The 27,355-nt window shown below is 41.6% G+C and overlaps 1 protein-coding gene across 1 annotated transcript in view; it reads right to left on the bottom strand.

The window, feature by feature from the left end:
- polb (polymerase (DNA directed), beta) overlaps window positions 1-27,355 on the bottom strand; it is a 108,904-nt gene that overhangs the window by 55,258 nt on the left and 26,291 nt on the right. The window contains exons 10-11 of the mRNA XM_072554245.1: window positions 25,988-26,058; window positions 6,636-6,722 (exon numbers count right to left, since the gene is read on the bottom strand). Coding sequence (XP_072410346.1) covers window positions 6,636-6,722; window positions 25,988-26,058 — 158 coding nt within the window. The remainder of the gene's footprint in view (window positions 1-6,635; window positions 6,723-25,987; window positions 26,059-27,355) is intronic.

Below are 27,355 nucleotides of genomic sequence, written 5' to 3'. Positions count from 1 at the left end.
TGGTAGGCAAATTATGAGAGGGAAACCTGAGGGACAGGATGTACATGTATTTGGAAAGGCAAGGACTGATTAGGGATTGTCAATATGGCCTTGTGCGTGGGAAATCATTTCTCACAAACTTGATTGAGTTTTTTGAAGAAGTAACAAAGAGGATTGATGAGGGCAGAGCAGTAGATGTGATCTATATGGACTTCAGTAAGGCGTTCGACAAGGTTCCCCATGGGAGACTGATTAGCAAGGTGAGATTTCATGGAACAGGGAGAACTAGCCATTTGGATACAGAACTGGCTGAAAGGTAGAAGACAGAGGGTGTGGTGGAGGGTTATTTTTCAGACTGGAGGCCTGTGACCAGTGGAGTGCCACAAGGATAGGTGCTGGCCCTCTACTTTTTGTCATTTACATAAATGATTTGGATGCGAGCAGAACAGGTACAGTTCGTAAGTTTGCAGATGACACCAAAATTGGAGGTGTAGTGGACAGCGAAGAGGGTTACCTCAGATTACAACAGGATCTGGACCAGATGGGCCAATGGGCTGAGAAGTGGCAGATGGAGTTTAATTCAGATAAATGCGGGGTGCTGCATTTTGGGAAAGCAAATCTTAGCAGGACTTATACACTTAATTCTAAGGTCCTCGGGAGTGTTGCTGAACAAAGAGACTTTGGAGCGCAGGTTCATAACTCCTTGCAGGTAGATAGGATAGTGATGAAGGCGTTTGGTATGCTTTCCTTTATTGGTCAGAGTATTGAACACAGGAGTCGGGAGGTCATGTTGCGGCTGTACAGGACATGGGTCAGGCCACTGTTGGAATATTGTGTGCAATTCTGGTCTCCTTCCTATTGGAACGATGTTGTGAAACTAGAAAGGGTTCAGAAAAGATTTACAAGGATGTTGCCAGAGTTGGAAGATTTGAGCTATAGGGAGAGGCTGAGCAGGCTGGGGTTGTTTTCCCTGGAGCGTCGGAGGCTGAAGGGTGACCTTATGGAGGTTTACAAAATTATGAGGGGCATGGATAGGGTAAATAGGCAAGCTCTTTTCCCTGGGATCAGGGAGTCCACAACTCGAAGGCATAGGTTTCGGGTGAGAGGGGAAAGATATAAAAGAGATCTAAGGGGCAACTTTTTCACACAGAGGATGTTACGGGTATGGAATGAGCTGCCAGAGAATATGGTGGAGGCTGGTACAATTGCAACATTTAAAAGGCATTTGGACGGATATATGAATAGGAAAGGGTTTGGAGGGATATGGGCCGGGTGCTGGCAGGTGGGACTCGATTGGGTTGGGAGATCTGGTTGGCATGGACAGGTTGGATTGAAGGGTCTGTTTGCATGCTGTACAACTCTATGACTCTAAAAGGAGTAGAGAGCTACATTGGTGAAAAGCTTACATGAGGCTTATATGCAAAAAAGGCAGAAGAATTCCACACCAGATCTAAGGAAAATTATTGTATCATTACCCGAAGGAAAAACGTTAACAAACATGAAGAATGGGTACGTATTTGGCAAATGAATTGCAAAATAATTAAGTCTAAGGTGGTTGGGAAAATAAGAAGGTAGTATTCTTGTTGAAAAATAACCATTTAAGTGGGCCAATGAGCACAGGAATCTGTGTGCATGTATTGTTAAGTACTTAAATGAATGATACACATTATTACACTCATAACACAAGCTGAAAAAAGCACTTGGATCAATTTCTGTGGGAACAGAATTGAAAAGGAGAGCGGTTATGGTAAACTTGTAACAAACTGGAGTTGACAATACGATCTTTGGAACACAGAATTAAGTTCACACATGTTTGTGTACTCTGAATACTATGTAATTAAAAGGATTATACAAGGTAAAGTAGCCATAGTCCTTTTGGACCAGAGGGTTACTCTCTTATCAGAGAGATGACACATGGTGGTTTGAGGGTAACCACACTTCAGGCGAGGGGAGAGATCGAGATGGGGAGCCCTCGATTATAATCTCAGCCAGTGCGGGAATTGAACCCATGCTGTTGGCATCACTCTGCATCGCAAACCCACAGTCCAATCAAATGAGCTAACCGATCTGACATAAGGAGGTAGAATGACAATAAAGCAGAATACCCAGCCAAGATATGTAACACTGCTATGAAGTAACTGGAACTCAACTGTCACTCATGGACAATCTAAAATCTACAACTGTGAAATTAATTATCCGAAAACACAGGATATTTTATGAAAAATTATTAGATTAATTCCTACAGTATGGAAACAGGCCCTTCGGCCCAACAAGTTCACATTGACCCTCCGAAAAGTAACCCACCCAGTCCCAGTCTGCTACCCTATATTTACCCGTGACTAACGCTCCGAACACTATAGACAATTTAGTTTGGCCAATTCACCTAACCTGCATATCTTTGAATTGTGGGAGGAAACCGGAACACCCTGAAGAAACCCACGTAGACAAGGGGAGAAAATGCAAACTCCACCCAGACAGTCGCCTGAGGTGGGAATCAAACCCGGGTCACTGGCGCTGTGAGGCTGCAGTGCTAACCACTGAGCCACTGTGCTGACATGAAGATTTTTCTCTGTTATTTAAAAGTAAAATTGTGGTAAAGTTTCTTAACAATTATGAAATATGTTTGAATCTTAGTTTCCCCATTAGAATATAAAGTGCTGCCATTAAATGTGAAAATTAAAGAGTACATGAACAGCTTCCAATAGCAATAAATGAAATACATGAATACATGTATTGGCGGCATGGTGGCACAGTGTTTAGCACTGCTGCCTCACAGCGCCAAAGACCCGGGTTCAGTTCCCACCTCAGGCGACTAACTGTGTAGAGTTTGCACATTCTCCCCGTGCCTGCGTGGGTTTCCTCCGGGTGCTCCGGTTTCCTCCCACAGTCCAAAAAAGTGTGCAGGTTAGGTGAATTGGCCATGCTAAATTGCCCGTAGTGTTAGGTGAAGGGATAAATGAAGGGGAATGGGTCTGGATGGGTTGTGCTTCGGCGGGTCGGTGTGGACTTGTTGGGCCAAAGGGCCTGTATCCACACTGTAAGTAATCTAATCCAACGGGATACATGAAATCAGGAATGCAAATATTCCCTGAACGTGTTGGCAAAAGCTGCCTTCCTACAAAGTCACATCTTGGTCAAAATACCTTCTGCCTCTTCAAAAGCAGCCATTTATAACTTGGGGAGAAAGATGCTGAAAATGAGACAACGTCCTGGGTTATTTGACATTCATGTCATAAATTAACACTTCCTCCTGATGTTGAAAGAGGATTTTATTCCATGATACTTAATCTATTTTATGAATTTTATGTAATATTTAATTATTTATTGAAAATGCTGGTCACATGAGTGATTAAAAAGAGAGAGCATGAGATGGCCATATTCCCCCACATCTGGTCTAATAGACAATGAACAGTGACAACGAGTCGTAAACTGTACTTCTGTCACAGAGTTGTGTACACAAAGGCTTTGTGCCAAAATATAGTGAAGTGTGTGTGTGTGTGTGTCTTGCAGAGTTACATTGTACTTTGTTCAAAAACTGCATGAATTCATGTAAAACTCTGTTACCTCACTTTTTAGATTAGAATCAATCTAAACATCATGGCATAGAAAGAGGGGATTAACACCTTCAACATCTTGTCTAGTTATCACCCATTGTTCCAGCTAACCTGAGAATGCAACTTTTAAAACAAAGGTTTTGTGGTTTACACATGAAAGAGGTGAAACTATCATGGTATTCAAACAGACAAAAGACTCAACAGACAATCAAGGTATTTTTCAATGAATAATTTCAGTTCCATCACACTGTCAATTTTTGCTATAAATGTTGTGTTTTAGGCTTGAGTCCTCCACTATCACCTGATGAAGGAGTGACGCTCCGAAAGCTAGTGTGCTTCCAATTAAACCTGTTGGACTATAACCTGGTGTTGTGTGATTTTTAACTTTGTACACTTAATTTGCACCACATCTACAACATTCACTCTCTTGTTAGCAAGTCGAAAGAGTGTATGGTCACTTTAAGAGAGAGGGGGCTTTTCTGAACTGAGAGATTGTGACAGCACACGTGTCTGTGATTAGCTGACTGATGCACAGTACTGAGAATTGATAGTATGTCACACTGGCTTGGGGTTGTGTTTTGATGTTAAGGCAACCAGATTTGAATTTAACCAATTAATTTAAATTATGCTTAAGCTACCAAAACCCAATTGAATTTGAATTTAAATGTATTGACAATATCAGACCAAGGAGAGCATATGAGTCTTGGGGGAGAAAAAGGAAGGGGGCATGTTGAAAATTAGTAAGAGCTACTTGCCTGTGGAACATAACAGCACATGTCATTTGAAAAGGGTCTCAATACTCTCAAAGAAAGCTCTCAGAAGGTACACTCTATTAAAGGCACCATGGAATCTTATGCAAGTATATTCGCAGTAAAAAAAAACCACAGAAGACAGCCCAAGGATTAGATTAGATTACTTACAGTGTGGAAACAGGCCCTTCGGCCCAACAGGTCCACACCCACCCTCCGAAGAGCAACCCACCCAGGTCCATTCCCTACATTTATCCCTTCACCTGACAGTACAGGCAATTTAGCATGGCCAATTCACCGAACCTGCACATTTTTGGACTGTGGGAGGAAACCGGAGCACCCAGAGGAAACCCACGCAGACACAGGGAGAATGTGCAAACATGTGCAGACCTGCTAGGTTTCTCCAGCACTTTTTATTTATGCTTCAGATCTCTAGTGTCCACAGTACTTTTGTTTTGAGATAACCTGTGTCAATAGCCAGCCATTGAACCATTAAAAATCTAGCCTCACAATCTGCAATTTCAGGACACCATGAAAGTAGATTTATCATGGTTAAGGAGCTTTTTTGTCAACTAGTCAGACTGTCGTGCTGCTTTTTTGTTGTTCTTGAAGACTGGGGTTCAATGTTAATGATCCTGCAAGCATATGAACAAATTGGGCAAAAGCTTGAAAACACCAATTTGACCAAATCTTTAGACAGTGTGATCTCCTTGCTCTATGCCCCTATTAATAAAGCGCTTTCACTTGTCCTACCTGTCCACCTGTCTTTAATGATCTGTGTAGGTTTCCACCCAGGTCTCTCTACTCCTGCACTCCTTTAGAATTTAATGTTCTTCCGACCAAAGCACATCACATCACACTTCCCTGCATTGAATCTCATCTGCTACCTATCTGCCCACTCCCTTCAACTTGTCACTGTCTTTTTGGAGTTCCACACTGTCCTCCTCACAGTTTACAACTCTTCCAAGTTGAATGTCATGTGCAAACATTGAAACTGTTCATTACACACCAGATCTGTATCATTAATACATACCAGGAAAAGCAAGGGTCCCAACACTGACCCATGGGGAACTACACTACAAACCATCCCCCAGCCCGAAAAATATCCATGCACCATTATTCTATTTCCTAATACTCAACCAATTTTATATGTATGGTGATCATGTCCGTCTTATATCATGACCTATCATTTTCCTCAAGTCTGTTACCTGGCGCTATATCATATGCCGACAGGATATCCATGTATTTCAAATCAAAAGCATTACCTCATTGACCCTTTCTGTTATCTCTTTTAAAAACTGCAATAAGTTGGCTAAACACAACTCCCCCCCCCCCCCCGCCTTTAGAATGCTGGATGTCTACTTCACACTCAGTCAATCATGAGCAAGAGGAATGGATTGCTTGTTGGGGGTGGGGGAAGGAGAGTGGGGGAAGTGGATTGTGCAGGGACTGAAACTATAGCTTCAGCCCTCCCAAAAGGTCTATCCATCAAGCACTGGATATCAAACATTGAAAATAATTTCTGCTCCACTTAAAGATACAAGATGGATATAAAAACCCTAAACCCTCCATCCCTTAGGATCCAATCAGGAGGAAGTTATCAAATTTAGATATGGTGAACTCACACGTTTACTCAGCAAAATACAGTCATGCAGACCAGAAAGACAGAAATTTCACCTGAATTCTGTAATAATGTCTCATCACCCTTGAATCTGAAGTTCAGCAGTATCTCTATGCTCGGGGAATTGTTAGTATCAAGAGCCAAATACACTCCAGTTATCGACTGTCACCATATTCCCCCCACAGCCCACTTGGATGCAAGATCTTAACAACTAAAACACTGAAAATGCTAAATACTCTAAAAGAAACAAGAATGAAATGACAATTAACTAAATAAGCTGTAAAGTATAAAAAGTAAGTCAGGAGAGCAAGGCATTTTTCTTTCAAAATCTGTCCTTTTACAACGATGTAAATTATTCTAGGCAAACTGAATACAAAATAAAAGTGCACATAATCCTCCAAGACATCTTACTGGAATAATTTTGCTGTTGGTTTCTAGAAATTCATACGGTCTTCCTTCCTTATCCCAACAATGTAGGGAAATACAACACATTTTGTGACAAATAAGTAATGGCTCCCAATTAATGTTGTAGGGTGCTTGTCTATGAATGTTTAAAGTATTCACTCAAAATCCATCCCTCGATTATTTTAGCTGTATACTAACCATTTATTTCAATCAGGTTAACTACTGCTAAAATATTGAAGCAAGAAAAATCTGGTAAAAAATTCTTAAGGATATACAATCTAACTTGTCCCAAATTTTCAAGGTACAGAATAGGAAATTGATACCTACCATGAATTTGGCATCACCTTTGGAAAGTGTGTTTGTGACAAAATTTATCGCTTCCAGGCATTCCACAACTGGATTGAGGAGCTTTGGCTGAAGATAAAATCCAACAAAAAAGTCAGAGCTACAGTATATTTAACTTATATAAAATTTATTTATTAGTGCAGTCAGTCAGTTTATTTATCACCTAAGAAAACTTCCACATGAATTGATTGGTGCTTTACAACGATGGCAATGCTCTTATTGCACAATGTTCTCATTGGTTCAAATTGCTCCTGTTACCATACTTCACCCAATTATTACACAACTCAAAAAGCAGTCTACAGACACAAACCAAGTTTGGAAAATTCATTTGCGGTGTCTTCGTAAAATAAATATTTATGCTAGAAGTTCATAAGAAACAGGAACAGAGTAGGCCCCTCAAGCTTGCTCTGCTATTCAACAGGATCATTGCTGATCTGTCATTTCTTACATCCACCTTAACTGTGTTTTTGCTGTAACATTTGATTCTCTTACTGATCAAGAATTTATCTTGGTCTTAAAAATACTCAAGGACTCTGTCCACACAGCTCTGTGGCAAGGAGTTCCAAAGACTCTCAGCCTTCTGAGATTTCTTATTTCAATCTTTATGCTAAAACTCTCCCAGGAGGGGAAACATCCTCTCAACATTTACCCTGTCAAGCCCCTTAGGAATCCAACATGTATTGTTGAGATCATCTTTTATTCCTCTAAATTCCAATGAGTCAAGTCCCAATGTGTTCAGCCTTTGCTCATTAGACAATTCCTCCATACCAGTGAACCTTCTCTGAACTACTTCCAATGAAATAATGTCTTTCCTTTCATAAGGGGACCAAAACTGCTCTCAGTGCTCTCGAAATGGTCTCAGCGGTATCTCATCCAGCTGCAGAAAGACTTCACTACATTTATACTCCAAGCCCCTCAAACTCAAGGCTTTTAGTGCATCATGTGTGCATGATGTATAATTCTGCCAAAGTCCCTTTTGAGTTGCAGCTTTCTGCAGTTTATCTCCATTTAAATGATATGCTATTCTTTTGTTCCCCCTTTCAAAATGAACTACTTTACATTTTCTGATATTATACACCATTTGACAACTTTTTCCCAATAACCTAACCTATTAATATTTCTCTATAAACTGCTTTCATTCCTTTGGCAGAAAATGCACTTCCTCCTTTAGGATACTACTGGTATGCCAGGGACAGCAAGTAAACCTGAAAGAGATACATGGAGTTGCAAGTGGCGATATTAGAAATTTCACTCCTTTGGCATTAAAGCTTTCTGAATGTAACTTTAAAGAAAATAGTCCCCATGTTGTAGTTTGAAATTGATCTAAATTAAGAAATGAAACATAAATAAAATGCAGCCTAAAGGTAAATCAAAACAGGCTGAATATACTTCTCAGAAGAAATATTTCATTATTAACTAAAGACATTTTAGAAAGAATATCCTAGTTAGTTTCTTAAATTCAAAGTTTCTTAATTCTTTACTTAGAGTTTTAAAAGAGACTTCTGAATGGCAGCAACAGAATAGTCTCTGTGGTGCAAATTCAACAAGTTTCTGAAAACAATTTAACAATCTTTACTTGAGATGAATTTCTGTTTCAAAATCCAAGTTGGTCAAATCAGAACATTCAATGATAGCTGGATGAATGTTCATTAACCTGTCAACTTCAGTGCCTCCAAGGCTTGAGTACAACTCCCATTTCTAGGAGTTGTCTTGCAACAATTACTGAACATTCTGACCAGTTGCATGAAAAATCATATTTAAGAAATTCATATCACTTCCATCCTTCAACCTCTCTTTTGCCATCACAAGAACAATATGTACTTCTTGTAAGATCATTGGTTTTTTTCCATTCATGGGACATGGACATTGCTAAGTAGCCAGCATTTTTGCCTTTTCCTGACTGCCCTCGAGAAACTGGTGGCGAGCTGCTTCTTGAACTGCTGCAGTCCACGTGTTGTCAGTTGACCCACAATGCCATTTGGGACGGAATTGCAGGAATTTGAACCAGCGACAGTGAGGGAATTGCAATGTATTTCTAAGTCAGGATAATGAGTAGTTTGGAGGGGAACTCGCAGATGTTACCATTATCTGCTGCCTCTGTCCATGCAGATGGAAGTGGTTGTGGCTTTGGAACGTACGGTCTCAGGATCCAAGGATCCATGATGAATTTCTGCACTCATTTTGTCGATAGTACACATCTGCTACTGAACATCGATGGTGAAGGAAGTAGATGTTTGTGGGTGTCATCCCAATTAAGCAGGCTGCTTTGTCCTGGATGATATTAAAGCCTCTTGAGCATTGTTGGAGGGTGCACTCATCCAAGCAACTGAGGAGTATTCTATCACACTTCTGACTTGTGCCTTATCTATGATGGATAGGCTTTGGGAGTCAGGAGGTAAGTTTCTTGTAATATTCTGAGCCTTTGACACAGTCTTGTGTTTGTAGGGCGAGTCCAATTGAAGTTCTGGTCAATGATAACCTCCAGAATGTTGATAACGTAGTATTCACTGCTGGCCATTGAATGTCAAGGAGTAACAGTTAGATAGTCTTTTATTAGAAATGGTCATTCCTGGCACTTGTGTGGTGCGAATGTTACTTGCTACTTGCCTAAGTCTAGATGTTGTCCAGATCTTGTTACATTTGATTTGGAGATGCCGGTGTTGGACTGGGGTGTACAAAGTTAAAAATCACACAACACCAGGTTATAGTCCAACAGGTTTAATTGGAAGCACACTAGCTTTTGGAGCGACTATCACCTGATGAAGGAGCATCGCTCCGAAAGCTAGTGTGCTTCCAATTAAACCTGTTGGACTATAGCCTGGTGTTGTGTGATTTTTAACCATGTTACATTTGAACATGGTCTGTTCACTATCTGCAGAGTCATGAATAATGCTCAACATTGCTAAAGCAGCTAAAAATGGATGGGCCTAGGACACGTACCTGAATAACATCTGCAGAGTTGTCCTGGACCTGAGATGACTGACTTCCAACAACCACAACCATCTTCCTATGTGCAGATTATGACTCCAACCAGTGGTGAATTTGCCCCCACACACAATAATTTCTGTTTTGTTCAGGCTGCTTGATGCTACTGTCAGTCAAATGCGGACTTCATGCCAAGGGCGCTCACTCGCTCCTCCCCTCTGGAATTCGTCTGTATGATCCATGTTTGAACCAAGACTGTAATGAGGTCAGGAGCTGTGTGGCCCTGGCAGAACCCAAACTAGGCATAACTCAGCAGGTTATTGCTGAGTAGGTGCTGCTTGATAGCACTGTTGATAACACCCTCCAAAGCTTTACTGATGATCAAGAGCAGACTATTGGATAGAAATTGGCCAGTTTGGATTTGCCTTGGTTTTTGTAGGCAGGACACACCTGGGCATTTTTTCACAAATGCCAGTGTTGTAACTGTATTGGAAGAACCTTGCTAGGGGAGCGGCGAGTCTTCAGTATTATTGCCACAGCCCACAGCCTTTGCACTATCCAATGCCTCCAACCATTTCTTGATGTCATGTGGAGTGATTCAAATTAGCTATAGACTAGCATCAGTGATGCTGGGACCACTGGAGGAGGCAAAGATGGATCATCGACTCACACCTCTGGCTGAAGATGGTTGCAAAATGCTTCAAGCATATGTTTTGCAGTGTTTGGGCGCTTCCATAATTGTGGATGGGATATTTGTGGATGGGATATTTGTGGACCCTGCTCTTTCAGCGAGTTGATTAATTGTCCATCACCTTGAATGATTAGATGTGACAGGACTGCAGAGCTTAGATCTGATCTACAGGTTGTGGAGTTGCCTTGCTTTGTCACTTGCTGCTTATGCTGTTTGGCAAGTAAGGAGTGTAGTGTTTGATAGCTTCATCTTATTTTTAGATATGCCTCGTGCTGCTTCTAGCATGCCCTCCTGCATTCTCCATTGAAGCAAGGATGATCCCTGACTTGACAGTAATGTTCAAGTGGGGCATGAAATCATAGGTTGTGCTGAAGTACCATCCTGCTGATGTTGATGGCTGACAGCACCTCAGGGGTGTCCACTCTTCAGCTGCTAGATGTACATGAAGTCTGTTCCATTTAACATGGTGATAGTGTCACACGACATGATGGACAGTATTCTCAACAAGAAGGCAGGACTTCATTTGCACAAGGACTGGGTGGTCGTCACTCTCACCAATACTATCACAGACAGATGTGTCTGCGTTTGGGAGATTGGTAAGGATGAGGTCAAGTTAGTTCTCTCACCACCACCTGACTCCGTCTAGCAGCTGTGTCCCTTAGAACTCAACCAGCTCTATTAGTAGAACTACTACTGAGCCACTCTTGAAGGACATTGAAATCCCCACCTAGAATACATTTTATACCCTTACCACCCTGAGCTCTTCCTCCATTTGTTCGACAATTTGAAGTATTGATTCATCAGCGGAGAACAGTACATGGCAACCAGCAGGATGTTTCTTACCAGTGTTGAATCTGAAGCCATGGGATTGCTGGGTCTGTCCTGCTGGTGGGAATGGGATGTATCCAAGGCTGATGACGGTGGTGCCTGAGACAGTGTGTGTCACGCATGATTCCATGAGTAAGTTGAGCTCTTGTTTGACCAGTGTGAACAGCTCTTCCAATTTTGAACATCCCCCCTCCCCCCCCGACCCCCGACCAAGTTGTTAGTAAAGAGGACTTTGCAGTGTTGACAGGATTGTTTCTGCCATTGTCTTTTCTAATGCCTAGGTCAATGCCTCGTGGTCCATCCAGTTTCATTTCTTTTGTTTCTATTCTGTTGGTTTTCTATTTTTAACATCTTGATATTTACTTCATTCGAATCAGAGTTGATCACACTACCTCTGACTCTTGCTTTGCTCGTATCTCACGATCACAAATGCCAATGTCTCTCTGCATATTCAAATACAATAATTATACAACTGTGAGGCACCCAAAGTACTTTGTCCAGAAAAAATATCCTCAATACATCTAACAGGTTGATACTTCAGACAAAATTCATTTTGAGAAAGAAGGCATAAAGAATTATAAATTCTATTGAGTACAGTGAATACCCAGAAGCAAATAAAGATGATCTTCAAGGATTCACATATCATAAACTTCAAAGAAAAATCTGAACAGTTTGTAACCACCCCATGTCAGAAGATAAAATGACAGACTTGAAATCATTCCAACATAACCATTAGTCAATGTGAACTTTATGGGATAGGACAAGTGTCTTTTTTTTTGCTGGCTCGCAGCTGTGTTAGCACAGTTTCCAGCAAAGAACACATTCCTGGTTAACATGCAATGATGTACATAGAGTGATTAGTTGTCACTCATTCATATTAACTAAACATTTCTCAAGGCAGACTGACTATAGCTCACTTCTTTGGTCAGGAGTTTTCTCCCTGCACAACAGACCATTTATCCAATCTACAGAATTATTTTCCCAAGTGGACCAATCGCTTTGGCTTGTTGACTGTCCAGAACTTGTCATTTGAAACTGCAGCATGAACATTGACCATTGACCATTGATCTCAACTTCTCTACATGCCAACACAAACTAACTGAGCTCCCACTGACCTTGTACCACTCCATTCTCTGAAGTTCAACCTGGATAACTGCCACTATATCTGCTGACAGAGTGGTGCTGTTGTTCCATAGTGAACAGATGTCTTCAGCTTGTGAAGGTTAGCCTTTCTTATGGACTGAATGGGCTTGTGTGAACTGGAAAGCCTGTATAATGAGCAGTGGCTACATCGTATTGAGTTACACCTCTTATTTTCCCTAGGATATGATCACACCAGTGAATATCTTGTTATAATTTCCCCGAACATCACTGATCGCATCTTCTCTGTAGACCTTAGCCCCCACAAGTTGTGCAATTTCTTAGTCGGCAATTTTGAACATCTCAATTCTGCCTCCTTCCCCAGATGCACAAACAGGAATGCATGCATATATACAACTTTTCAGTCTGTTAATGACCCAGACAACTGTTTCTCCCCATCTCCAATCTCTTACAAGATATATTCACAACTCTTCCAACAGGGTCCACCTCCTTTCCCAGTTTTTTGACTCAAACCATGTCTTTTTCACAATGACATTCAGTCCCTCTGAGGATAGTACATGGGACTTCTCCCTTGATTAAATTCCTGCCAACCCGCCTCCTTTGTTCAATTCTGTCAGTTTTTCTCCTAATCAATATTAGTCTGCTGTTTTCTTTAACTTAGATGACAGAGTTTTAACCACATCTATTCTATTGGAAAAAGATTCTCCTCACATTAACAGTTCAACCCAACTAGACTCCACCTGTAACAAAATACCTCCACCATTTTTGGCACCTTCAATCACTTCTTCCCTCCCTCCCAAAATGACCATTCACTCTGTGATACCCTGCACAACGTTTCTAACAACACAACAATCAAAGTCTGGAGGTGTAAAATCTGCAATTTCATCTGCTCCCACCAACCACTCCTTTCAAATCAGTATGATGTAGCCACTGCTGATGATATGGGTTCTCCAGTTCACACAAACCTCTGTGATTGTTGAACATCTCCATTCAGTTCACAAGAAAGGCTTAAGCATCCAGTCACTTGCCACATAATTCTCCACCCTAAACTCACTATGAATTGTCTGCAATTGCCCACATACACTATACCAGTAAAGCTCAATCAAGTTCAAGCAACACCATCTCATGTTTCAATTAGGCATTTCACAGCCTTCTGGACTCGTGAAGTGTTCACCAATGTCTAATGATAAACACAGTTGCTATTTTATAATCAGAGGCTGTTGGTTACAATTCTTCAAATCCTTCTTTATTCTTCTTCAACTCCATCTTGAATTTCTTTCCTTATCTTATTTTAATCCCCATTTTGACTTTCACAATATCTCTTCTGACACTGGATCACGCTTGCTGTTCACCATGTCACGGGTCTTCTCTTTTCATCTGCACATCACCCATCAGCTACCATTGCATCCACCCCCTCCCTGCATTTGCTTGATAGCTGATACAGCTCACTGACTTTATTCCAGTTGTGAAGTCACTGAGCTAGAACATGAACTCTGTTTCTCTCTCTCTCTCCACAGATGCTGTCTGGCATGCTGAGTATTCATAGCAGTTCCCTTTTTTGTTACCACCCTCTTGTTTTCAATTTTCACTTCCTGCCAATCTCTCAATTTTGCTTTTCTGTTGACAACACTGAATCTATGTAGGGGATAAGCCAACCATGGTTAATTAGGGTAGTTAAGGATAGCATCAAATTGAAAGGAAAAAAAGAAGATAATTTGACAAAAAGTAGTGGTAAACTAGAGAATTAGGAAAGTTTTAAAAACCAATAAAAGACAACTGAAAAATACTAATGAGAGAGATCAAATACTTTGCATCAGTCTTCACAGCAGAAGACATTGGTAGCATTCCAAAATTCCTAAATAATCAAGGGGAGGGGGAAATAATTATCACAGAGAGAAAACGTGAGGGAAACAAATAGGGCTAAAGATTGATATATCCCTGAGCCTGATGGGAAGCACCCTCGAGATATTAAAGTAGGTAGCTACTGAGGTAGTGCATGCACTGGTAGTAATCTTCCAAGAATCCTTAAATTCTGAAAAATATCACACAGAATTGGAAATCCGCCAACATAACACATGCATTTAAACATGGAGATATAAAAAACAAGTAACTATAGACCAATTAAACTTAACATCTGTCATTGGGAAAATTATAGAGTATTTTAAAAAGAATGTAACAGTAAAGATGTGATCAAGAAGAAATAACATGGTTTTCTGAAGGGGAAACTACAGCTGACAAATTTACCAGAATTCTTTGAGCAGGTAACAAGCAGGAAACAAACAGTCCATTTGTAATTTCAGAAGGCATTTGATGAGGTATTGCACATTAGGGTACTGAGGCTGATGGTGTTCGGCATAAAATATGAGCATGGATAGAGGATTGGTGAACTACTAGATAACGGAGTTGGCATAAGGACAGCATTTTCAAAGTGGCAACCTGGAACTAGTGGAGTATTGTGGCCATTATTATTCACAATATATATTAATGGCTTGAATGAGGAAAGTGAATGCCCGATAGTTAAGCTTGTGAAAGACACAAAAATAGGTGTCAAGGCAAGTGGTGAGGATTGCACCAAGTGTTTGCAAATGGACATAGACAGGTTATTGAGTGGACAAAAACTTGGCAGATGAAAACAGAATGTGTAAAGATGTGAGGTTATGCATTTTAGCAGGAAGAACAGATTAGCTGAATATCAGTTCAACAGAAAAAGACAGCAGAATGCTGTCGAACAGACAATTTTGAGAATGGAATAAAAAAGTCGGGGAGTTTTGCGAAAACTATACAAAGCATAAGTCAGACCACAGTTGGAATACTATGAAGAGTTTTGGGCCCTTTAACTAAGGAAAGACAGTCAGAAAAAAGGTTCAGTGTAAGGACAGTTTGAGAAGGTTGGACCTGTATTCATTGGAATTCAGGAGAATGAGAGGCAACCTTTTTGAAATATGCAAGATTGTCATGGAACTTGACTAAGTAGACGAGGAAAGGTCGTTTCCCCTTGTGCCAGAGTCCAGACCAGACAGCATAAGCTCAAAAAAGGATCTAATTTAAGTCAGAGATGAGGAAAAATTCCTTGACTGAGGAAGAAATGAATCTGAGAATTCTGTCCCACGGAAAGCTAACATTAAGTACATTCAAGACAGATTTTTATCAAGGTTATCAAACTTGGCTTGAGCTCAAGTGATAGAGAATACTTGATGAACTGAATGGCTGCAACATCAAATCCTTGTTGCATTTGTTATATCGTGCCAAACAGGTAGTACCTGCCACAATGCATTATTACCAAGCAACAACCTCTAATTCTTTTGAGGGGCACACATGACTTTGTTAAGTGCTTTTGTGTAGTACAGTTTCTTGCATGAGCAATTTCCACTTGCTTCACAACCCCACACCTTAAAAGGGATTACCACTGCCATGTCTTAGCAAACAGCACAGCATTTTAGCAGCAACATTTTAAAAAATTAATCAATGGGGTTTGGGTGTCACTGATTCAGTTACTGTTCATCCCTTGTCCTTTACAAGATGGTGGTGGACTGTCTTCTTTAACTGCTGCAGTCCATTTGCTGTCCACCCTCAATGCCGTTCGGGAGTCCCAGGTTTTGACCCCGAGACACTGAAAGAATGGGCATGTTTTTACAAGTCAGAAAGTGGATAACTTGGAGGAGAACTTGAAGATGATGGTACTCCCATGCATTTGTTGCCTGTCTCCTTCTGGGGGCAATGGTCGTGGGTTTGGAAGGTGCTAAGGAACCTTCGTGATTTTCTGCAGAGTGCATCTTGGGCACTGCTGCGACTCTGTGTGGTGGTAGAGAGAGTGAATGATTGTGGATATGGTGTCAATCAAGAGGTTGTTTTTTCTTAGATTGTGTCAAGCTTCTTGAGTGTTTTTCGAGCTGCACTCATCCAGACAAGCAGAGACTACCCCGCATACTTCTACATTGTGGGTGTAGATGGTGGCCAGGCTTTAGAGAGTCACAAAGTTAGCTACTATCAGTAAATAGAAATATGAATCCTTGTGAGGTATTTGTAAGAATATGTGTGAGAATTAGACAATGAAGGTATTTGTGTGTTCATCTTACTGACAAGGGCTTCCACTCTGATAGTGACCTTTGTCTCCTGTCCAATGGAAATACAGCTAGCAATCATCAGGGCTGGACTTCCAGTTGACAGTCAATCTCTCATTGATATATTATATAATAATTCTACTGTCAGCTGTCATGCCTTGGTTACATCAATAAAGAACTGATTAGACAGTTGTATTGAGAAGAGGTTTGTGCAACGGGATTTCAATTCTTCCAGCCTTTTCAGCATATGATGAAAACAATAATAATCTACAAACTACGCAGGAGTGGTAAGGAAAGGTTTAATTGTAATGTCGTAACTCTGGCAGGTGTTTGCATGGTATTCTTGTTCTTTACTATGTCTCCAATTAAGTCAGCAAAAGACGTTTCTGATGATACAATACTGTGTGTCTAGTAGTTTCCAAAAATATCAAAACATTTTAGTTTAAAAGGACAGCACATCTTCAAAACAATTCCAAGGATTGGTTGCCAGTTTTATAAGCTATTTACAAGAGGAATCTCCTCACATTTAGTCTTAAGCCCATGACAACCTTTAACGTAAAGAGAATAGTATCATTCTGCCAAATGTAAGGGCATATTTTCCCTGAGTAAGTTAGTGATGTTCTGTGGGTTACAAGAACATTTTTAAAAATGTATCTGGATTCAGGTTACTTTTGTTAAGATGGAATTGTTTTGCAGCCTACTTGATCAAAAAATGTTTAATTAAATATTAGCAAGTCCAAATTTTGCCTTATTTGGATTAGTCCTTTTGGGCGGCACGGTGACACAGTGGTTAGCACTGCTGCCTCAGGCGACTGACTGTGTGGAGTTTTGCACATTCTCCCCATGTGTGTGTGTGTGAGTTTCCTCCAGGCGCTCCGGTTTCCTCCCAGCGTCCAAAAGTGTGCAGGTCAGGTGAATTGGCCATGATAAATTGCCCGCAGTGTTAGGTGAAGGGGTAAATGTAAGGGTATGGGTGGGTTGCGCATCGGTGGGTCAGTGTGGACTTGTTGGGCCGAAGGGCCTGTTTCCACACTGTAAGTAATCTCATCTAATCCAATATTGTAATTCACTCTCCATACATAGATAACAAAGGAATCTACTCTCCTTTTCCAATACACAAGACGAACCCTAGAGGAATAAGCTTGTAAGTTTTATTTTTTGTTTTGTATTGCCATATGCTTGCACAACAAAGATGTAAATCCCTGCTGCAAAATCTCTTTCCTGGAATTTAAGAAAATAAAAATACAATTGAGGTTTGTATATGAAAAAAAAGAGGATTTACCCCCTCACCTCTCTAGATTAACCACAATGTCGGAACAGTTTCTGAACAAGAGGAGAGACAGCCCTCTGCTGTTTTATCAGTATAATGCCGACACATGAATGGGCATAGTACTGTTCAGAAGCCAGTAGTAGCAAAGAAATGAGCACAGCATTTTGTCATGAGTTCATTAAAAATGAGCAAGGCAATTTAATTCTTCTTGATTTATCCAGAGGCTGTGTGCTTGATGTAATTTTAAAAAGACATTTGAATTTCTCAACCACTTACTTCTGCAGTCATGGTGTGGGGCCTCAGCCCACCTAATTACAGTGGAAGTTCAAATGACAATTCACTGGTATCAAGGAAAGATGCTGCAATTAAGATACGGAGTTATCCCTTGACATGAGCACATGGAAGTCACAAAACCAAACAGCAACCAATTTCAGGATCAGCTCTGTCATTCAACGAGATCATGGCCGACAAACTTCAAATCCACTTTGCAGCCTTTTACCCATAATCCTTGATTTCCATACTATTTGGAAATCTATCTCAGTCTTGAATATGGTTAGTGACCCAACCTCTACAGTCCTCTGCTACAGAATTCCATGGACACATCACTCTCAGCGAACAAAATGACTCTCATCTTTGTCTAAAATGGGTGACCCATCTCTCTGAGATTATGCCGTCTGGTACTAGACCCCCAAAAGGAAAATAACCCCTCAGAACCTACTCCGGCAAATCTCTAGCAATTCTATGTATTACAAGAAGGTCACCTCTCATTTTTTTAATTACAATGAGTACAGGCCAACCTACTCAACCTCTCCATGCAAGACAGTCCCTCCATACTCAGAATCAACCCAATGAACCTTCTCTGGACTGCCTCATCAGCTCATGACCAGTCTTTGACTAAGGGAGCCTCCGGCCAATATCAAATCTCCTTTGGAGCAACTATATCAGGAACAAAGAAATCAGAATGCCCACTCAGCACAAAAACAGCCATACCTGAGACCATCAGTCTCTTACAATTGCAACTAATACAGGTTATTGGCCAATTCGTCAAGAAGATTGACATGAAGACAGCACTCTAGGTGATCCAAAGTCAACTCTCTTCAGACTTGAGGCTGACCAGCGGCATTCAGATTTGCGTTTTGTGCAATATCTAAAAACACTCAACTTTGGTTTCCATATTCACTGGTGGGATAGCCTCCCACTGTTGAAGTAGACATTCAGAAATTGTAAACCTTTCTTGTATTATTCACTTATGGCTAATGATATCACCGGCAAAGCCATCATTTGTTGGCCATCCTTAATTAGTTTTGAAATGTGGTGGCAAAGGTACACGCACAGTGCTCTTATGCAAGGAGGTCTGAAGGTTGTGACCAACCGACAGTGAAGGAATGACAAAACAGATACAAATCAGAATGATGTGTGTTCCCAAGCACCTGCTCTGTTATCCTTCGATTTGGGAAGGGAAGCCACGACATGTTGCTAAGGTGCAACTGTGATCAAAGATCACAGGAAAGAAATTTAATGATTATATTCTGCCCTAACCAACATAATTACATTTGTATCCTTTAAAGTTGCACTGTAGGTTGTTTAAATGACAGATTCAGCAAGGCCAGAAAGGTTAGGACACACTGTGCATGTCTGCACACATCAGAATTGAGAATGCCTAACAATGACACTCAACAGGGAATATTTCTAAGATCAAACAATGGAATTTGCACTCTAAGGAAATTTTGGCCTCTCAGCGAGGATGCTGTTTCTGTTCAAAACTCAATTCCAAAACAGAAATTTTCCTCAAAAATGTTTATTGCTGTAAACGTATCTGCCCATTTTTATTATCAATTCCCTTCTGGACCATAAAACTACAAAATTTTACACCTCTCGACTTTTAATAATCTTCAGACTTTTAAAGCCCAAACTGGGAGTCATCTAACTCACCATCTTTTATGGTGTTTTCAGGTCTACTCTCTGATTTTCCTGGTTTCCTGCACCATGGATCCTGGCACTTCACATGAAAAGATAAACTACCTTGAACTTCAAAGCTTCAACGATCTCATGTGAACTTCTATCCAGCATAGTTTGGATTGATGGTCAGAAGCAGTCAGAGGCTTTATTGCTTATTGAAACCAATCTCCCTTTAATTAATGCACCAATATTCTCTACAAAAACAATCTTTTAATTTAAACAAATGGTAAACCACACAGGTAAACACACTCAGATTAAACATTTAAGAAGGTTTCTAGTGATCTTAATCTGCCCTTCTCAATGAAAAATAATATACAAAACATCAAATAAAAAGAACTGCTTTCAACAAACCCCTTCCTTGAACTTTTCTCGCTTTTTTGATCTTTTAAAGCTTCCCGCTTTCTCAGAGCTCTTCCCAATCTGTCCTTGTGTCAGTTGAGGGAAAAAAACTTACAAAGCACATGTTGCCCAATAATAATCCACCCTGTTCTCTCCCATGTCTGCCATCTAGCACATGCATATACCAATGCAATTTCAGATTGGCAACTCAGTGGCAATCTGCACAATGTGGTTCTTAAACATGCTACTTGGGTCCCACATATATCTCCAGCATATCATGTTCAATTTGAATTTTAGAATAAGGGCATCCATGACTGTTGCCATCAGGCATCAATTGGCTTATAATTAAATTTAAAAGAGATATGTTCAGATTTACTGAATATTTTATAAAGTAGTTAAAAAGCATACAGATTACTGAGATGTGTAAATAGGTATGTAGAGTACAAATCTCACAATTAAGTGAAATCAGACAGACCACCTGACATCGACCTAGGCATCAGAAAAGACTACAGCGGAAATAGCCCTGTTGACTCTGAAATGTCCTGTTGACTAACATCAGTGATGACAAAATCTCATAAACCAGTCAAGCAATAGCCTGACATAGTCAGACTCACAGAATCAAGTCTGACAGACCATATCCCTGACATCCCCATCACCAGCCCTGGGTATGTCCTCTCCCACCGGCAAGACAGACCCAGCAGAGGTAGCAGCACAGTAGTATATAGTTGGGAAGGAGTTGTCCTAGGAGTCTTCAATATTGACTTCGGAGCTTGTGAAGTCTCATGACTTCAAGTTAAACATGGTTAAGGAAACTTCCTTCCTGATTACCAGGCACGATCCTCCCTCAGCTGAAGAATCAGTACTCCTGCATGTTGAACAACACTTGGCAAGAGTACTCTGGGTGCGGAATTCAATGCCCACCACAAACAGAGACTCAGCAGCAACGCTACTAATCGCACTGGTTGGTTTCTAAAGGACGTAACTGCTAAAATGTGTGTGAAGGTGGTGAAGGAACCAACGTGATGGAAAACATACTTGGCCTCAGCCTCACCAATCTGCCTGCTGCAGATGCATCCATCCAGCACAGCATAGCTAAGAGAGACCACCACATGGTTCTTGTGGAGACGAAGACATGAGTTCACATTAAGGGTATCCAACCGCATGTTTGTGGCACTATCACCATGCTAAATGGAACAGATTTCAAACAGATTGAGCAACTCAAGACTGAACATCCTTGATGCACTTTGGGCTATTAACAGCAGAAGAATGGTACTCCAGCTGAATCTGCAAACTCATGGCCTGGCAGATTCTCCACACAACCATGATCATCAAGCCAGGGGATCAACCCTGCTTCAATGGAGAGTGCAAGAGGGCATGCCAGCAGGAGTGTCAGGCATACCTAAAAATAAGGTATCAACCTGGTGAAGCTACCAAACTAGGTGCACACAAACTATAAAAGCAGCAAGCAATAGGCAAAGCGAAGCAATCCCACAATGAATGAATCAAATCTAAGCTCTGCAGTCCTGCCAAACCCAGTCATGAATGCTGATGGACAATTAAAAACTCAATGGAGGAGGTGGCTCCACAAATATGCTCCTTCTCAATGATGGAAGAGCCTAACTCATCAGAGCAAAAGATAAGGCTGAAGCATTCGCAGCAATCTTCAGCCAGAAATGCTGAGTGGATCATCCATCTCAGAGACGTCATTAGTCCCCAGCATGACTGGTACCAGTTTTCAACTAATTTGATTCACTCCATGTGGAGGCACTGGAAAATGCAAAAGCTATGGGCCTTGAGAACATTCTGGCAATAGTAATGAAGATTTGTTCTCCAGCACTTGTCACTCCTCCAGCATGTTCTTCCAGTTCAGTTAAAACAGTTATTTACCTTACAATGTGGAAAACAATCAAGTTATGTCAAGTTTACAAAAAGCAGGACAAATCCATCCCAGCCAGTTATTGCCCCTTTTGTCCACTCTCTGTCATCAATAAAGTAATGGAAGGTGTCATCAACAGTGCTATCAAGCAACACCTGCTCAGCAACGCCCAGTTTGGGTTTTGCCAGGGCCACTCAGTTCCTGACCTCATTACAGCCATGGTTCAAACATGGACAAAACAGCCGAATTCCAGAGGTGAGGTGAGAGCAACAGCCCTTGACATCAAGGCCGAGATCACATTTGGTTGATTGCAAAGATCTCTAGAAAACTAGAATCAATGGGTATTGGAAGGTAAAACTCTCCACTGGTTGGAGTCACATTTGGCACATAAGAAGATGATTGCAGTTGTTCGAGGTCAGTCAGCTTAGGGCCAGGACATTTATTTTATAAAATCCCTACAGTGGGGAAGCAGGCCATTTTGCCCATCAAGTCCACACCAACCCTCTGAGGACCTTCTCATCTAGACCTACCCCCTTACCCTATCCCTGCAACCCCACATTTCCCAAGACCAATCCACTCAACCTACATATCTTTGGACTGTGGGAGGAAAATGGAACACCCAAGGGAAACCTATGCAGACATGGGGAGAATGTACAAACTCCACACAGACAATCAGTCGAGGGTGGAATCGAACCTGGGACCCTGGCGCTGTGCTAACCACTCAGCCACTGTGCAGCCCCAAGACACATCTGTAAGAGTATTCTCGGCCCTATCAACTTCAGCTGTTTCATCAATTACCTTCGCTCTGTCATAAGGTCAGAAGTGGAGATGTTCACAGATGATTGCATAATGTTGAGCACCATCCACAACTCCTCAGATACAGCAGCAGTCCACATTCAAATTCAACAAGATCTGGACAACATCCAGGTATAGGCTCACAATTGGCAAGTAACATTCGCTCCACACAAATGCCAGTCAATGACCATCTCCAATAATAGACAATCTAACCACCACCCTTGATATTCAGTAGAGTTACCATTAGTAAAGGCTCCACTATCAACATCCTTGGGTTTACCATTGACCAGAAACTGAATCGGACTCGCTACATACAAACGATGGCTACAAGAGCAGGTCAGAGGCCAGAAATACTTCAGCAAGTAACTCAGTTCCGGACTCCCCAAAGCCTGTCTACCATTTATAAGGCATGAGTCAGGAATGTGATGGAATACTCTCCACTTTCAACGATGGCTGCAGCTCCAACAACACTCAAGAAGCTTGACACCATCCAAGACAAAGGAGCCTGCTTGATTGGCACCACAATATCCAATCCCTCCATCACCAACGCTCAGTAGCAACAGTGTGTGCCATCTACAAAATGCACTGCAGAAATTCACCAAAGATCCTTATAGAGCACCTTCCACTGTCTTAAACAAAAGGTCAAGCTCCCCAACAGCAAAGCTCATGCTACCCTTTTAAAACAAAAAAAAGGAAATGTTTATCCAACTTTTGAACACACATGAAAGTCCAGTGACTCTGGAAAAAGGAAAACAACAAATAACCAAACAGAAAATGACTTTTCTCAACTCTGCTGCCACTGTGCATTCTTGGGGTAGGGGCAACAAGGCATCAAAATGTGAAATAAATATTTGATGATGAAATAAAGCTCTTCCAGGGGTCAAACAGTGAAGCAAAGGGAAAATAAGACAGCATTCTTGCTGGGTCCCAACCCAAAAACAAAAGCAACTCCAAAGGCAAAACGGAAACTTATACTGTGGGGATAAAAAAGATTTCCTTCATTCATTTACAGGAAGAAGACATGACCGGCCAGGTAGCATTTAATTGCCCATCCCTAATTGTCCAGAGGGAAGTTAAGAGTTAACCAAATTGCTATGGGTCTGGATCACATGTCAGCCAGGCTGGTTAAGGACAGCAGTTTCCTTCCCTAAAGGACATGAGTGAGTAAACCAGATGGGTTTTTACAACAATCGACAATGGATTCATGGTCATCATTGGACTCTTCAATTCCTGACATTTATTGGATTTAAATTCCACCATCGCCGTGGCAGGATTCAAACCCAGATCCCAGAACATTATCTGAGACACTGTGTTAACAGTCCAGTGATAATACCACTCGGCCATCACCTTCCCTATTACTAAATGAAAATGTTACTGTTCAGGTTCATGATGCCTCCAGCACCCATCAGTCATGGCAAGCCTTGACTATATGAGTGAACATAGTGTGCTTCAGCGTCAGGGACACTTGAGGCGGACAGAAGCAAAGAGGGGCAAAGGAGGGCAGACAGTCAGGATCAACAAACCCCTCCTCAGCCTGTTGCCTGGACTTGTTAATGGCCATCATGGCCAGGCCCAAGAGCAAAGCCTTGAGAACGTTCATAGACTTGTCCATCCCTTCCTGCATGGGTGCCTGGAAATCAGGAGTGTGGGCCTGAAGTGCAACCAAAATTTTAACAGCAGCCCCTTCAAAAAGCTGAAAAGGGGCTGCAGACACACGGACTCAAGTGGAAGTCCATCTCTTTCAAGCCACAGAACGTGCACACTGTCTGGCACCTGGTAAATTTCCTCAGTCATCGACTGCATGAGACCGCCACATGAAGCACTCTCCATCTCAGGTCCCCTTTGTCAAGGGCCCTCTACTGAGGATCGGCGCCGCTGAAGAGGAAAATGTTATGCTCCAGTGTCTGGGTGGCAGATGAAAGCATGGCAGTGAACAGTGTGCAGCATCTGCCCATACAGATAACACCTTTGCGCCAGCTGAAAGGGCACCGGAAGGATATCCCTAAGATAGCTTAGATTGTGGGGCACCATGTCACAGAGGAGAGTCCACAGTGTGAGGCCAATGTCAAGCTCTGGGACAGACACTGGTCAGTTTGTCCGGAAGTCCACTGCACTCCTGAGCCACCTCGAGTGCACATGAGGTTATGGGGCGTGAGTGCCTTGTCTGTCCAGCTGTGGATGGCTCCCGATGTGAATCGGAGGTGGACCATCGCTCTCTCTGCCAGCATCATCCAGGCCATCCAGTGCATCCCTGACTCTAGTCAGCCCCGTATCCTGAGCTCTCTCCTCCCTCCAGCACAAAATGCACTCAAGGAGGAACCAGTTCCTGAGCAGCAGCTCCCTGACAAGAGCAGATACACGGGAACACCACTACCTGCAAGTTCCCTTCCAAATCACTCACCATCCTGACTTGGAAATATGTTGCTGTTTCTTCACTGTCGCTGGGTGAAAATTCTGGATTAGCCTCCCTCAGGGCATTGTGGGTCAACCAACAGCACATGGATTGCAGCAGTTCAAGAAGACAGCTCGCCATCGCCTTCTAAAAGGCAACTTGGGACGGGCAATAAATGCTGGCCCAGCTAGCGATGCCCGTATCCCACGAGTGAATTGAGAAAAAAACCAAAAGATCATACCAGAAATTCATAAATCAATGGGTAGGGCTTTAAGTGGAGAAATGTGAACAAATCTGGAACCGATACATCAGGAAAGATTAAAACCTTTTGAAAGGCTGGTGTGGAATTTTATCAGAATGCTATCAGAGATGAAGGATCTGAGTTATGAGGACAGATTGAAGGTTTGGATTATTCTCCTTGGATCAGCAAACATTAAACAGTTCAGTTGGTCTTCAAAATATTGACAGAGGAGAGAGAGATTAAAAAAAAATCCATTTAGCAAGTATGAGACCTGGTTTTAGATCACCAAATAGTAATTTGTCACACAGCATCAACATATGCACAAGTGATCGAATGTCCTCCTTTTATGCTCTACGTTTCTATGACTCTAGTACAACTGGGGAAAGTGAGCATTCAAGCCTGCATTCATGGGGACTGGATAGAATGCACCCATGCAGGATATTTTCTCTTGGGAGAAACTAAAACTAGAGGGCACTAGAGTGCAGACAAGCAAGTGGAGCTGAAAGCACAATACGATCTGACTGAATGATGGAGCAGGCTTAAAAGGTCAAATGGACTACTTCTGTTCCGATGTATTAACGCAAACTTGCAATATGGTCTCAGCTTTAAAGAAATATCTCAACAAAATGCACAAGAGGGATACTGCATAGAATTTATTGCCGAAAAAAAGAGGCACTTCAGGGCATGATCTGTATTGATGTTTATGCTACGAGGAAGATTTCAAAGTCAATTGTTGCACAGTTAAAAAGTTAATGATATTCATGGTTTTAAAATCCACTTGGCCGATTGAAAGCACACCCAGTAACATGCAAAGTTGAAAATTTTCTAAAGGGTATTTCAGTTAATCAGATCTCACCCTTTTTAATGATTCTGAAGTGTAGTCTGGATGAGTCAAAAGAATATCCATATCACCACTGGACCCAGCGCCTGCAAACATGAAGGGAAAGCATAATGAAGGAGAATCCTTCCAACTTGTATTGCAGTTGCTACTTTCAAAATGTGATAAAGCATAGAACTGGAAGACAGATAGATGTTGGCTGACCGGGACAAAAACGACCACTGTGATCTCAATCAGCTCTCACCCCCATCTCAAAGTTTTGGCAAGTTATAAAGTGAATGTTGCCCGCAAACAAATCATTCTCTTTGTTTTGCAACTGATCACAACTCTACCAGCCAATGGCCTTGAATGACACTGCCCAATTATTGACCTACCATAAGTTTAAATACTGAATACACCATGAACAAGTATTGCCACCACCTACAAAACCTCAATGACAACAAAACTCTGTACATAACTGCAAAGAACATGGCTGTAGTACCTGCAAGCACCTTCAAACAAAAATGTTTCAATTGATGGTCCAAGGTCAGCCTTCTGCCAATATGAGTAGTTTCAAATGATATCAACAAACAACCAAACACATTGAATGCAGCAAAGCTCTGGGACCTGACAAAACTATGGTTGTCATGAAAATCTGCAATCAGGCAAACTTCATGCTAAGCTTATCCTGCACAGATTTAACTGTCTGTGTGGAGTTTGCACATTCTCCCCGTATCTGTGTGGGTTTCCTCTGGGTGCTCTGGTTTCCTCCCACAATCCAGAGATGTGCGGGTCAGGTGAATTGGCCAAGCTAAATTGCCTATTGTGTTAGGTGCATTAGTCAGAGGGAAATGGGTTACTCTTCAGAGGGTCGGTGTGGGCTTGTTGGGTCGAAGGGCCTATTGCCACACAGTAGGGAATCTAATATCAAAAAAAAAACACAAAGCAGTAAACTGCCCAGGTATTCTCTGCTCACAAAAAGCAGGACAAATGCCATGCAGCCAATGACCTGAAAAGGTAACAGATTATAAAAACTTAACTTGTGGATTTGGGGCTTAACTTCAGGACCAGAGCTGAGTGGTAGCAAACAGAACGTCCTGAAAAGATGTGATTCTGATCCTGATGGGCAAACTGAAAAGTGATGTCACATGAGGGTTGTGGTTTGATTGGCTAATAAGGGATCTGCTAAATTTGAATGTATTAAATTGAATCTTGCTAATTTAATTTATTGGTCACAAATTTCATCAACAGAGACACAAAAAAACAGTTAAAAATAAAAAAACAAATTCAAAACTAATTAAATAAAATAAGGATGGTGGGTCAGGTGATGCGTTTCTGCATGAAGTGGGAGCTTATGGACCTCTTTGTAGTTCCCAGTGACCATGTCTGCAGTAAATGTTGGTTGCT

Source organism: Chiloscyllium punctatum, chromosome 35 (genome assembly GCF_047496795.1).
Source record: "Chiloscyllium punctatum isolate Juve2018m chromosome 35, sChiPun1.3, whole genome shotgun sequence".
Classification (NCBI taxonomy): Eukaryota; Metazoa; Chordata; class Chondrichthyes; order Orectolobiformes; family Hemiscylliidae; genus Chiloscyllium; species Chiloscyllium punctatum.
The sequence above is the reverse complement of the archived record's forward strand: the minus strand, read 5'-3'. Positions and strand labels throughout refer to the sequence as shown.